Source organism: Sphaeramia orbicularis, chromosome 16, assembly GCF_902148855.1.
Source record: "Sphaeramia orbicularis chromosome 16, fSphaOr1.1, whole genome shotgun sequence".
In the NCBI taxonomy this organism is placed as follows: domain Eukaryota; kingdom Metazoa; phylum Chordata; class Actinopteri; order Kurtiformes; family Apogonidae; genus Sphaeramia; species Sphaeramia orbicularis.
Window position 1 is genome coordinate 21,205,608 of NC_043972.1, and position 13,817 is coordinate 21,219,424.

The window sequence follows — 13,817 nt, forward strand, 5'->3', positions numbered from 1 at the left end:
CAATAAAGAGATTCTGATTCTGATACCAAACAAGGACAAAACACGCCCTATGATTAGGTTGAGGGTAAGGGTTTTTAAGCTTTTATAACATAAAAGTTATAGTTTATTGCTTTAATATCTATAAACCTCTTTTAATGATAGAAATGTCTTCTGAGATCATAAACCTCTTTTGTTTTCGTCTCCGTCTCTGTGGCGTTTATCACCCTTCATACTCGTCTGCAGGGAGGACTCAGTTGAGTTTGAGATGATGCGGTTGCTAGGCAACAGACCAGCATTATGAATCCAACTTGATGGAAATTAAAACGCTGCTCCACTTTTACATCATAAATCCGTGTTCCCACAGCGCCACCATCTGTCTGCTCCTGTTACTCCTCAATTGCTGACCATATGTGGAGCTCCTGTTGAACCGCTGTTGGTGGTGGTTGTTTTTTCAGATTCATCTCCAGATGTTTCATTTAAGTTTCAGTCTGACGCTACAGCATGGGATGACAACATTGTGTCTGCAGTTTAATTAAACAGTTCAGTGGTTAAAAACAATGTCCTGTTTCAACATGAAATGATATGACTGTTGAACAAGGTGTGAGTTTTATGAGGGTTCCTTTTAAGATTATTATTATTATAATCATTATTATTTTATCACCTCATCAACAAGCCTTTTAATCGAAACAACAATGATGAAAACCCCTAAGAACATAACTTTAAACCAACATTTAAAGTAAAATCAGATACCTTTTCTCAGTTTAGAAGGAAAATATCTATATAGTGCTTATTTTGTAATTGTTTCCTTTTTAATTTTGCAGATTTGATCCTTATTTTGATCATTTTGTCAATTTTGCAGATTTAAGCAAAGGGGAAAAATCTGATACAAGACAGAGAGACAAATTAATCGTATGTTAATTCTGTGATTGAGAATAATATGTTCAATGATGACATGTTATTTATTCATTTTTTAATTTTTTAAAAATTTGTCCTTATACTTTAGGTCATATATTAACATGAAGTTTTGATGAATCATTCCAAAGTTACTTTTAGCACTGATATCACAGATATTTGTGATCATAAACAAAGTTAATTTTTATATCATAATGCTCATCATAAAAGCCATCTTACTACAAAATAAAGGTTTAAAAAAATGACTTGGAGGAGTTAGAGCAGTGGGTGCAATATGTAGTTTTTGTCCTGTGGATCTCTGTGTGGATCTGTCTCATCGTGCCTCCTTCAGCCTGATGACCACTGAGGCCAAGACTCTTCTTCTGCAGCGGTAATTACAGCAAATTCCACACATCGCCCTGTCACTGAGACTCTACTGCTGCTGCTGACCTGCATCACATTATTCATCCTGACATGTCTGAAAAAGAACACCAGGAAATACTACAAAATACGGCATTTGTTTTGAAGTGATGTGTACCAGCAAATATTTCAATGTCAATGTGAAATTCAGAAATTGCTTGAATGAGATGAATAAAATGTTTTTGTTATGATGCTTCTTTCTCAGTCTCTGACATCTGGGCACTAATGAGCAGAAATTATCTGATGCTGTCCCTCCTTGCATGATTTGTCCCAGATACATAACACATGATTCAGTTCAACTTTATAATCATTACACAGTGCACAAAGCATGAACAACACATGGTACTTCTTTACAACATCAAGACTAATTTCACTGTAAATGGTTGGAACAATAACACACAGAAAAGATGACTTCTTGGAGGCATGTTACACCACATAAACATAACCACTTGGAAGATATAACAAGACAAAACAGACAATATAAATGAAGAGAAGGTGTTATCTATTTACCAAAAGTCTGGGGCCAAACATGAATGATGTGAAGTTCACACAAAAAGCAGAGCTATACATGTACAAAAACCTTTACTTTTACTCTTTAACATCATTTATACTTCTTCTAGAGTAAAAAATATATGGACTTTTCCACTTTCGTTTGTTGCTAAATTTTGTTGCTGATTGATCGTAATCTTCTTGCAATGCACTCTTGCATAAAAGACTTCATAAATTAAGTTTGACATGACTTGAACAGTTTGATGATCTCAAACTAGAGGCAGAAATGTTTGGAAAGTCTGATCTTGAACTACAATTTCTTAAAAAGATTTATTATGGATATCATTAAGTATGATAATAATTAGTAAGAATAATGAATTTTCTGTGTTTTCAGAAGGGTTTGTTGCTGTGGCTGTGTCAGTATTTTTCCAAAATTTGTGGAAGACTTTGGTGCACAGCTAGGGCAACAAAAGTTTGTACACAAATCTTACCGTTTCACATAATGTTGGGTCATTAGTAACAAATAATACCATTTTAATTAACATAATTAACTAAGGTGGGAGAAAATTACATAACTCTGGCTAGTCTTAAGATGAAGAATACATTTTTGTAAGCTGTATTACAATATGTCACACTTTTAACCCACTTAAATATGTTTGTCACTGCAAAATTTTAACCCTTTCATGCATAGTGGTCACTACAGTGGACAGCTATCCTACAGCTGTTCTCTGGTATATTCATGGGTCAATATACACGCAAAAAGCATATAATGTCGTACAGATAACACGCCAATTTACCATCAAAAGTGACATGCATATTGACGCAAAGTCATGATATCAAGTTGCATGGATTTTGTTTTAGTTCCATATCAGCCAACACAGTGGACACTTATGCACCATCCCAGACACTGACATTCATACCATTACTGTATTTTTGCTGTTCTTGATTAACCTGATCTGCACTGACATGTTTGAGTGTAAATCAATTTTCAGTTACTAGACTGTAATTAACAGGTTACTTAAACAAAAAGGTTTATATATATATATATATATATATATATATGTGTGTGTGTGTGTGTGTGTGTGTGTGTGTGTGTGTGTGTGTGTGTATATATGTATATATATTATCTCCATGAAATGAGTAATAATTAGTATTAGAGCATGATAAAATGTTAGAAAACATCAGATCTGCATTATTATTATTATTATTATTATTATTATTATTATTATTATTATTATTATTATTAAAAATATTATTTCATAGTTTTCATACACTATATAACTTTCTGATATTGCCTTTTAATACACTTTTCTTAGCTTCAAAAATGACACATAACACATGATGTGCAGCTAAGTGGACATTTTTGTAACTCCATGAAGAATAGGTTCATTAAAAAAAATTATATTACATCGTTTTTTTTCCATGCCTAAAGAGGAAAAAATCTTGACTATGGTTCTCCTAATTCATGCATGAAAGGGTTAACATTGTTTTGATTTGATGGTGCAAAGCAAAAGCTCTTTGCATATTGGCAGAAGACTTTTGCTGCATTGGTGGAACAACATAAGTTTGCATTAAAAAATAAATAAATACAAACTTTGCAATTCCACATCATTTTGGGACATTATTAAAATGTGCCCACAAAAATCACAAAAAAAGATGTAACATACAAGAAGCTGAAAAACAAAACTTAGGAAGTTAGGATACTGAAACATTCCTGACTTGGTTGTTAACATGTAATTGGTGACAAGAGTGTAATTCCACAGATAACCACAGGGGGCGGCATTAAAAAATGTAAACAGTTTAGCGCCAAACGAAGAAGATAAACGTCAGTATGTTTTGTCCAATCAGGGAGCTGGCCGCCGCGCTAATCCCCGCCCTTCAGATGAAACCGCCATCATGAAATCAAAAACAAGAAACTGACAGCAGGAGACACTGGAGGTCTGCGCTCCAAAACAAGGTAAACTTTTGTTTTCCACCTTAGTAACACAGTGCTGAAAAAGGTTGTATAAAAGGTGACTTTAAATAGTTTACTACCTCGTTTTATCGGACCCGTATATTCACCATATATCTGTGTTTGTGTTAAAATAAGCAGCCCTGTGAGTGAACGTCACTAACATTATGCAGCTAACGTCAGTGCTAGCAAACAGCTGCTAGCAGCATGGAGCTGTTTAGTAGTGGACGATTTCGCTTTATTTGGCTTTTAAACAATGTGGAAAACACCAAACAGCGGCAATAGCATCAGACAGACTCGGCGGTGCTAACGGCATGGTGTGTTTCTTACCTGAGCCTGAATGTGGGCTAACTTGAGGCGGAAAAGCTAATGTGTATGAAACGCGCCAATCTGCCCCGACGTTTATTGTGAAGGAAGAAGGAAACAAAACATCAACCCGGACGATATAAAACAGTCTTTTAATTAAACAGAAATCGAAATGTTGGCAGAGAAATCCCGAAACCTTTGTGAGTCTTACAGTGTTTGAATATGCAAGTTTTTTTTTCGCTGAGGGGAGTTAAACAAGTTTAGCGCGTATTGTTTGTAAACGGTAAACCCCAGACACCGATTAAAGTCATGCTGTTTTAATAGAAAAAATGATCGAATTGAAAAAAAATCCCATCATCTTAGCCAGTTTTCAACCTCATGTTATTTTTTTTAAACCCATACTACTATTCGGCGTACTTTAAACCTTACGAAATGTGTTACTTAATACGGCTTGCAAACTTTAATTTGATGTTTTGAGGGCATTCCTTCTGCTGGACCATGTTCTGTGTAAAGCTGTGTATGGACAACATGTTTTACCTAGTCTTATTTTCTCTTACCATCGTAATGATTTGAGGTTTACAGGTCATGAAGTAATCTGTTGACCTTAAATACTGTAGTTTGACAAATAATCTCAACTCAGAATCTTGACAGCACTAGTTGTGAAATGCTAACACTCTTATAGAAGTAGAAACCCTAAAATGAGGTTGAAACAAGGGCTACAGGTGTCCAGTTGTATATGTCATGTACTGAACAACATAACATACACCCTCCTGTGGAAAGAGGTGTGGTCTCATTGAGCAGAAGTTCATGTAGATATCTTTTTTACAGGATAAGCTGATTGTCAGACATCCTGCTATAGTGCAGATATGAGTGAAGTGGCGGAGGAGGTGATGGACAGCTCTGCAGTGTCAGAAGAAGAAGTGGAGGACCAGCAGGAGACGTCACAGAAGGAGTCAAGTCCTGATAAAAGCTGCTCATGGGGTATACAGCTGCTTTCTTTATTTGACATTTGGTGACTTCATGGTGGACTTTGGGAAATTGATACATTAATCAGCAATAAAATAATCTTTGGGTACAACCTTATGACATGCAGTGAAATTCAGTCTTTATGAAGACCTTGACTAGCAACAAAGGTAACAGGACATAGTGCATTTTATACCTCCTCAAAAAATCATCAGAGCCAGCCTGCCCTCCATCCAGGACCTATACTGACCAGGAAGTAAGCTGGTAACATCTCTGTAGAACCCTCACACCCTGGACACACATTGTTCAAACTCCTCCCCTCTGGCATTACAGAGCTCTGTACGCCAAAACAAGACACAAGAACAGTTTCTTCCCCCAAGCCATCACACTGATGAGCAATTAAACCTGCAATACAACAATAATTCATATACCTCATGCACAACCTCAACCTGTTGACTGCTCTTCTTTCTCCTTGCACATTTTTTTTTCCATTGCACATATTTTAATTGCGCTACTTAACTTAAATGTTTCTACACTTTTTTGTACAAGAGTTTTTTTTTTTTTTACTTCATATAAACTGTTTTAGATGCGAGTTTGTTTTTTACTGCTTGTTAACTATGTTGTACAGAGAGGGCATAGTTAAAAAAAAAAACGGCATAAAATTCCTTGTATTCTTGTGAAGATACTTGGAAAATAAAGGCAATTCTGATTCTATTTGTTGGGGGGAAAAAAACAAAACAATCATTTCACTAAAATGTTTCAAACAATTGTGACATTAAAACTGCATAAATACAGGTGGGTTTTAAAGTCACATATTTAAATGAGTTAAGTTACAGTGCCTTTATAATATATCTTGAGCATTATAGTTATGTTTGTCAGTAGTAGTAGCAGAAGTAATATATTTAGGGAGAGTTTTGTTTTGCAAAGCAACCATTTTATATATTTTTCTTTATTTTCAGTCAGGAAGGTGATTGTGTGTTTCATTATCTAATACAGTGACAAAGATGCTGAAACATATTTGAGATGAACACTGCCCTGCTACATAGTACTAAATTTAACTTATTCGAGTTTATTTGTATGCATGAGTTTTGGACACATTTGTGCAGTGTTACTTATCATCATACTCATTCTTCTTAGTTATTTCTAAAAAAAAAAAAAGAAAAAGAAAGAAGGGAAAATCAGTATGTTGTTGACTGTATTATTAAATAAAATGCTAAAATGGGTCAACAGGTCACTGTGGCAGCTGTTAATAAACCTCTAAGTGAAGTCTGTGGCAAATGCGACTAGATGTTACTCAGGAACAGTAGTTTTACTTAAAAAATCCAACATTCTTCAACTTTTATTTAATTATTTTCTTGTGTCCTCTCTTTTTGCTGCTGCAGGGGAAATTATTGAGGGGAAGCGAGCAAAGAAATCTGTGGAGAGGCTTGACATCCAGGCACCGAAGCAGATGGAGAAGCTGAAGATCGGAGATGGTAAGAATTTTTTTATATTGATAAACACATATTCAGTTTTTACCTTATTGCTCCTGGATGCAATCACTTAGTTCCACAGCCACACTTGAATAAAGAGTTAATTTATTTTCAGTTTTTCAGTACAGACCCTCCAGGTCTGTGCTGAAATGTGTCTGAATACTGTTTGTTAAATTTACATCTGTTCAGGAAGTGGAGATAAACTAGGAGACATTCCCCGTACCAGCTACCAGATCGGGAGAATGAAACCAGCTGATCTGAAGCCTCTGCACACCATCCTGTTTGACAGACCTGGAAAGGTACAAACACACTGACAAGTCAGATTATGTTGATTTATGTAGTATAATTAAAAATATAACATGTTTGTCCAAATTGTTGCACAAAGGTCAGACAGATGAGATCTTCAGGATAAATTTAAACAATCACAAACACTTGGATACATAAGTTCTTAAGTACAGTTTGTCTTTTTTTTTCGTGGATCTAAACTCTTAGGGTTTTCTCTTTGTTGAGTCAAAAACTGAAGGTAAATCCATATTTCTGAGCTGGCATTTTAAACAGTTTTTTATGGGGAAGTATAACCCCATAAATCTTGGAGAACTGCTTCGTTGACACCACTTTCAGGAATTTACGTTCCTGAATTTTACTGATAAAATTCACAAAACAATTGGGCCAGTAAAGGTGTCAGATTTACACTGATGAGAAATATTAAAAATGTTACACTCAGGGTTTTCCCTGTAATTTTTTTTTTGGGGGGGGGGGGGGGGGGGGGGGTGTTGGCTGGATTTTTGTTGCCATTATTTGATCAAAATGATACCTTTTGCTGAGAAAAAAACAATTTAGTTCTTCTTCTGGGTATTTGAAGTAGAAAATACCCTGTTGCAGACTGAATTTTAATTTTCATACAATTACCTACAATACCGTTTTGTGCATGTATTCAATGGCATATGGTTATATGATTGGTTCTTGAAAAAAAAATTAAATTTTGTTTAAAAAAAGTGTGAAATCACTTTCAGGTCGGATTTGTGAATGTGAAAAGTCACAGTAAAAAAAAAAAGAAGTTTGAAGTCTATGGGTTGGAAATGGTTCATTGATACATTTGACCTGGTCACAATGGTGACGTCTACTGGTGAATTCTGGGTATTACAATTATGTGGGAGAATGAGAATGATGGAGATGACGAGGGCTTCACTACCTTTTTAAATGATCACTTCTTAACAGTGTTCATTTTATTTATTTTCTATTTTGATTTTCATCTAAATTCAGAAAATCATATGTACAAATTAGTGAGGTGTCGAATAGTCTAACAACACTCTTTTGTGGAATATTTGTTTAAGATTAAAACTAATGTAAAAACTTCCAGTAAAAAGGAAGGGAAACTGGACAAATTGCTGAAAACAGTATTGAAATAAGTCAACAAAAAACCCCACTGATTTACTGAGCAGTAAAATAGATTTTTCTGTAATTTTGTCCCTTATGTGAAATCACCCACTACGTAATAACGTTAATTTATTTTTGTTTATTTATTTAAATTTTTTTTCTATTTATCAGATGTCCACAATAAGGAAGAACCTGCGACAGTTTAATGGTTTTCCTTTTGACATGGACAGCGAACAGTACACCAAAAAACGAGACAAACTTCTGAAGTAAGTGTCTCTTAAAATAGAGGATGAAGGATTGATTGGAAGTGGGTTTGGTTTGTGTGTAAGAAAATAATCATTGGTTTGTTCACGTGATTGTTCATCTTTCTTAATTTTAATGTTTTTTTTTTGTTTGTTTGTTTTTTTTTAATCACCATCAGTATCAGTAATCTGCTTATATCTTGATTTAATGTCAGTTTGATGGAATAATATCCCATCGTGTCTCTGGATGCAGGAATTCACATTTTACAAACACCAAACTGAAGGGTGTCTGTGTTGTTCTGGATCTGGAGAAGAAAGGAACCCACTCAGATCTGGTTGACAGAATTTTGACTTTTCTCATTTCGCCAAAAAACAGTGGAAAGGTGAGTAGAGGGTGTGACGACACTTGTTTTAAAAACCGTTTAAACATCAGTGATTAATTAAACTGTAAATGTGTGTCTGTCTGCAGCGTCTGCCCACAAAGAAGAAGAAGAAGTCAAAGAAAAAACTGTCCGGCGACGACTCGAAGACCAAAACCAAGAAGAAGAGCAAACCCAAACCCCACAGCTCGTCCAGTCCAAAGAAATCTAAGGCAGGAAGTAAGTCCAAGGCCATCGTCATGGACTCCAGCAGCGATGAAGATGAGGACGAAGACGACGAGAAGGCGGGGGCTTCAGCCGAGGCGGAGGGGTCGGATACAGAGGAGAAACCGTCTGAGAAAGAGGAGGACCAGTCAGACAAATCAGAGCAGTCTGATGAGGATGAAGATGATGATGATGACGATGATGAGGTGAGGCTTATTGAGTTTATTAACGACAGAAGTGTTGGTAGAAGATACAGAGTTTAAGAGCAGAAAGAATCTGGTTTAAAGCTGCAACGATTCATCAGGAGTTTACAGATAAATAATATACAGATGAAGTGATGAAAAATGACACAAGAACTCAGCAGTTTGTCTCATCAGTGATAAAATAGAAACAGAAGCAAAACTTTTGGCTTATGATTTTCAGGGATGCACACTCCTCACCTTTTAGAGAACTTTGGGTCACCTTTGATTTTCATGCAGAGCCCAAGAGAAACTGTTATTTTTTTGTTTTTTCTTTTGGAGAAGGAGTCTCAGGTGTCAGTTATGATGCCAGGTGCCACTTGTTACCTGAATGTGGTGATTTGTCAGTGAAACCACATGCTGTGCAAATGAGGTGTAACAGATCTCAGTTAGGTAGATTGTTTTATCAATAGTGTTTTTTCTTTAAATACTGTAAAGTCATGCTTTTTTTTTTAAAGATAAGGTTTGTTGAAGAACAAAATTAGTAGTAGGGACTTCACTGTTTCAAAAAAACACAAATTGACAATGTATATAAAGGATCTGGTGCTCATCAAGGACAGGGATGGAATGCATAAAGGAAAGAAACAAAAAATCAGTATTCAGAATGTCAATAGTGCAAAAATATAACATCCTGAAACAAGTTTGAGGCACTGATTTTAAAAAAACAAAAAAACAGTCTTTATCTACAGGGACACCATCACCAACATGTTTAAGTCTTCATCAGGTCATAAAACAAGACATCCTCTATTTAAAACCTCAGTGCATCATGGGATTGCATTAATCATGTGACAACAACTGCACAAGGACCTTATGATTAAAGTGATTAGCATCCCATGGTGCACTGTGGTTTTTAGTCTTGTTTCTTTGCACTGATGAAGACTCATGTGTTGCCAGTGTATTCTTGCATCAGACCTATTTCAGACTATTGTATTTTTTCACTACGTAATTTTTTTCTCAATTCTTTTCGACTATTTGTGATTCATACAGTATGTTATATCTGACTAACAAAAAAATCCCTTGACCTTTGACACAGTGAAAATTTTCCATTTTTTGTCTGTCAAAAGAGAGTAAAACACTAAAGTTTGGCCTGTTGAGGTCAATGTTTCACCTTTTTATTCTGAAGACCATTATTCCATAGAAGAATCAGAATAATATAGTTACAGTCCCACATAGACAGACGGATGTAGAGAAGTCCTCATAAGACATTTTTGTAAAAACCATCCAGCTTTTTTATTATTATTTATTTATTTATGGATATTATTATTATTTTTTTTTTTTTTACATTTGCAAGAACTGACATAAGATACATCACAAAACAGAAAAAGTAAAAAAAAAAAAAAAAAAGAAAGACTAATTATGAGAGTAAGTATCCAGTACAGGGACTTAGTACAACGTGGTAGGCACAAATGCATACATACATTAGAATGTGTTCAGGGTTGTTTTGACAAATTAAACCATCCAGTTTTTATTCAAATGTTTGGTGTTCAGTCTCCCAAACCGACATCAGGGCGAGGGAAGGGTGCGTCAAAGAAATCAGCCCCAGTGAAACGACAGAGGACACCAGCGAAGAAGACGGCTCCTCCCAAAAAGAGGCCAAGAAAGGAGGCTTCGGAGTTGGACAGCGCCAGCGACTCTGACGAACAGGTACAACTGGATGTTTGGACTTGTGTGTTCCAAACCTTTTATTTTAACAGACTTTCATGCGGGTAGATTGATTATTAGTATTAGCATTTAACTACATTAAATTAGAATTGCACTGAAATGGTAATAATCATTTGTTCAGAAAGTAGTAGAAATAGATCATTCACAGTAGGGTTTTGAAGCAACAAAATGCTGTTTAGCTTCTATAAAACATGCAAGTTGAAGCATTGTGTATTTGATTATACCCATTTGTTTGCTGCTGATGCGTGATGTGTTTTCTTTGAGGTAAATCCTTGTCATGAAGCTGAATTTTTTTTTTTTTTCCTTTGCAGCCGAAGAAGAAGAAACAAGTTGCCGCCAAACCAGCCGCTAAAACAAAGAAGGCTGACAGCAGCAGCAACAGCAAAAACAACACAAACACAGGTGAGCTCGCATATTTTTCACATGTAAATGTTCAACAGTTTAGGAAATTACTTTGTTATATCTGCATTATCAAGGCCTGAAACCATGTACTTTATGTCTCTAAATGATCACAGAATAGATGAAATGTTGTGATATTTCTCAGGTGTCTTCCTTGTTTGGTGATATTAAATAACTGAACACCTGCTTTATATTTACATTTCCATATTATTCAAATAACGTCCAATACTCTGCTACTTTGTGCTTCTTTCAGTGAGATTTTTGTATTTTTCTGTTGAGGACCATGTTGTCTTATGTCCAGCTTCGCCTGATGTTTGTGTGTTTTCCATTTGCAGCAGATGACAGTTCAGACGACGACGAGCCGCTCATTAAGATGATTAAAAAGGCTCCGACCGACGAGCAGCTGAAGGAGACGGTGCAGAGTTTACTGAAGGAGGCAAATCTAGAGGAGATGACCATGAAACAGATCTGTCAGAAGGTAACACAGCGCCCTTAGTTTACTGATCAGAAGACTTCCTACTTGTCCTTGGATTGTCTAAAAATTAAGCTCAGTAAAAATGAGTTTTCAACCATCCTTTTTTTTTTTTTTTGACTTATTGAACTTTTCAACATTTAACAAATATAACACTTATAATTTCAAGTGATGTGTTCAAAATACAAAGTGTAACATCAGACAGCAAACAAACAAATCCAAAAAAAAAATGCAATACAGACAAAACACACATAAAAAGACAGTCAGTCAGTTGGCCAAACTGTGATGTCCTCATAAAATGAAGCAGCAGTAGAGTAAAGTTACACAGTTTTCACAATTTGACCAAAAATATGACTTGGACAATTATGCTGTGAGGCTAACGATATGCATTTATGATACATTTAAGTGAATTTGTGCCCATTCAGACTTTAACAAGGACCTGAAAAACAACTAGAAGCACTTTTTTTGTTCCTTTTTTTGTTCCTTTTTTTTTGTTTTTGTTTTTGGGCCACAAAAAGAGGAAATGAATGGAAGGACTGTAGTAACTACAGAAATGACAATGATGACATTGTTGTTTTTAACATCTGTGTTGGTCCAGAGTTTCATAATCAGTGCATGCTGGCAAAGCATGATTTCTTAACTTTAAAATGACCTTTTAAATCAATAAACATATGAGTCAACAGGGTGATACTGTTTGTAGAACTGAGAGGTTGTATTCAGCTGAGAGTTGAATGTGCTTTATTGTATTTCAGGTATTTGACACCTACTCAGACCACGACCTGACCAGCAAGAAGGACTTCATCAAACAGACAGTCAAATCTGTGAGTAACAGACACACCCATGCAAACGGTATCAGGTTATAACCCCGCCCCCTGAAGGGGTATCGTTTTTGGTTCGGTTTGTTTGGTTGATTGTTAACACTAGCAGCAAAACTATCGGTTGAATTCGTACCAAATTGGGTTTATAGATTGCCAGTGACCGAGAATAGATCTGATTACATTTTGAGAAAAATAGGAAAAAATTCAAATTTTTAATGTATTTTTTACAATTCCTTTTTTTCCTCCTCCCATTTACTTATAATGGGTGAAATTTCAATCGTCTATAAAAACATCAATCTTATATCAATTTACTTCAAACTTGGCACATATATAGAGGCAGTTGATATGCTGACATCACACATGCATAGACATGATGACATCAGCAGGATCAATGCCAAAATCAGCTACAATACGTGCAAGGGGTGGGGTTTGTTGTGCCTGGCACCACTTGTTTCACATAAGGAAGGGTCTGATACAGATCCCTACAGAAAAAACCCTGCAGGTGTGTCTGCTGTTTTATTTCACTTCTGCTTGAGTTTCATATGTGCATAAGTAGTTTCGTTGGTAGAATGTCGGAGCTGTTTTTTTCCCAAACACTCGAATGTTAATTTTTAATGTTTGAAAGTAGATGCACTACTTTCAGCCCTTGGTGGTATATAATGTTTTCATATTCATCATTTTCATCTTTATTCTCTCCACAGCTCATCACATGAACCTGAAGATGAGGAAATGCCCAACAGCTTCTTTTTTCATTAGTTTCATATCACATGGTTTGTTTTTATACATGGTTGTTTTTTCATAAACGCTTGACTTGTTTATAGGTTTTGAAATTAACGCCACATGATCCGACATTAACTTTTTTTATGCAACACTTTGTACCTTCTGTCAAGTCCAAAGGAAAGAGGTGATTTCTACAGAACACGGAAGATAAAGTACAGTTCAGTCTTAAGTCAGTCAAAGGTTTTCATGACAAATTTAGGTTAAAACTTTGTGTTCATCAGGTTTAAAAGAGCTACTGTTAAAAAGACACATTTGATGAAGAAACTAAGGTTTTCAGGACAAAATAAAGATTGAAATGTCTTAATGTCTTTAATTTAAAACCCAGTCAAATCTTTGTTTTTGACTCAGTTTTTTTTTTTTTCTGGACTAAAATCTGTACATATGTTTTCATTAGATAAAACTATTTTTGGATACACGCTCATTTGGTTTGTCATTGCTGATCATTTTTTGACTGGATTTAGTTGTTGAATTTACAGATTAACTGTAATTTACTTACAGATTAAAATTGTACCTTTTGAACAAAATGGTCTCTGGTTTTAATTTTGTGTGAAGAGAAAATAATCTGATGTTTACCAATAGATGAAGCTCCTTACACTACACTTTTCCAGTATCTGACCACATTTACCTGAGGATTCTTAGTGAATATAGAAACATTTAGGAGGGTTAAGGTGTCAGTGCCATTCCAGGTGAGCAAAAGTTCTTCTAGACCAAAAATGTCAATATTCTCTCTTCAGGGTTCCGACACATGAAAAGCAGGTTGTAATTTTTAGGTA

The 13,817-nt window shown here is 35.4% G+C and overlaps 1 protein-coding gene across 2 annotated transcripts; it reads left to right on the forward strand.

The window, feature by feature from the left end:
• Window positions 1-3,646: 3,646 nt before the first annotated feature.
• On the forward strand, window positions 3,647-13,289 carry dek (DEK proto-oncogene). 2 transcript variants are annotated; one of them, XM_030158565.1, is made up of 12 exons: window positions 3,647-3,736; window positions 4,865-5,017; window positions 6,382-6,474; window positions 6,661-6,770; window positions 8,020-8,114; window positions 8,344-8,473; window positions 8,560-8,880; window positions 10,402-10,557; window positions 10,887-10,977; window positions 11,310-11,452; window positions 12,199-12,267; window positions 12,966-13,289. In XM_030158565.1, exons 2-12 carry the CDS (start codon window positions 4,903-4,905, stop codon window positions 12,975-12,977), a joined length of 1,335 nt encoding a protein of 444 aa, XP_030014425.1. In that variant the 5' UTR covers window positions 3,647-3,736; window positions 4,865-4,902; the 3' UTR covers window positions 12,978-13,289. The 2 variants fall into 2 exon arrangements, with proteins under 2 accessions (XP_030014425.1, XP_030014426.1); XM_030158566.1 differs by having other exon boundaries at window positions 11,313-11,452.
• Window positions 13,290-13,817: the final 528 nt, after the last annotated feature.

Bases quoted from the DNA above. Each gene is read 5' to 3' on its own strand.
- dek (XM_030158565.1), top strand. From the start codon at position 4,903: ATGAGTGAAGTGGCGGAGGAGGTGATGGACAGCTCTGCAGTGTCAGAA. The intron at 6,771-8,019 runs GTACAAACACAC...TCTATTTATCAG, and splicing joins TGTTTGACAGACCTGGAAAG to ATGTCCACAATAAGGAAGAA. The intron at 11,453-12,198 runs GTAACACAGCGC...ATTGTATTTCAG, and splicing joins TGAAACAGATCTGTCAGAAG to GTATTTGACACCTACTCAGA.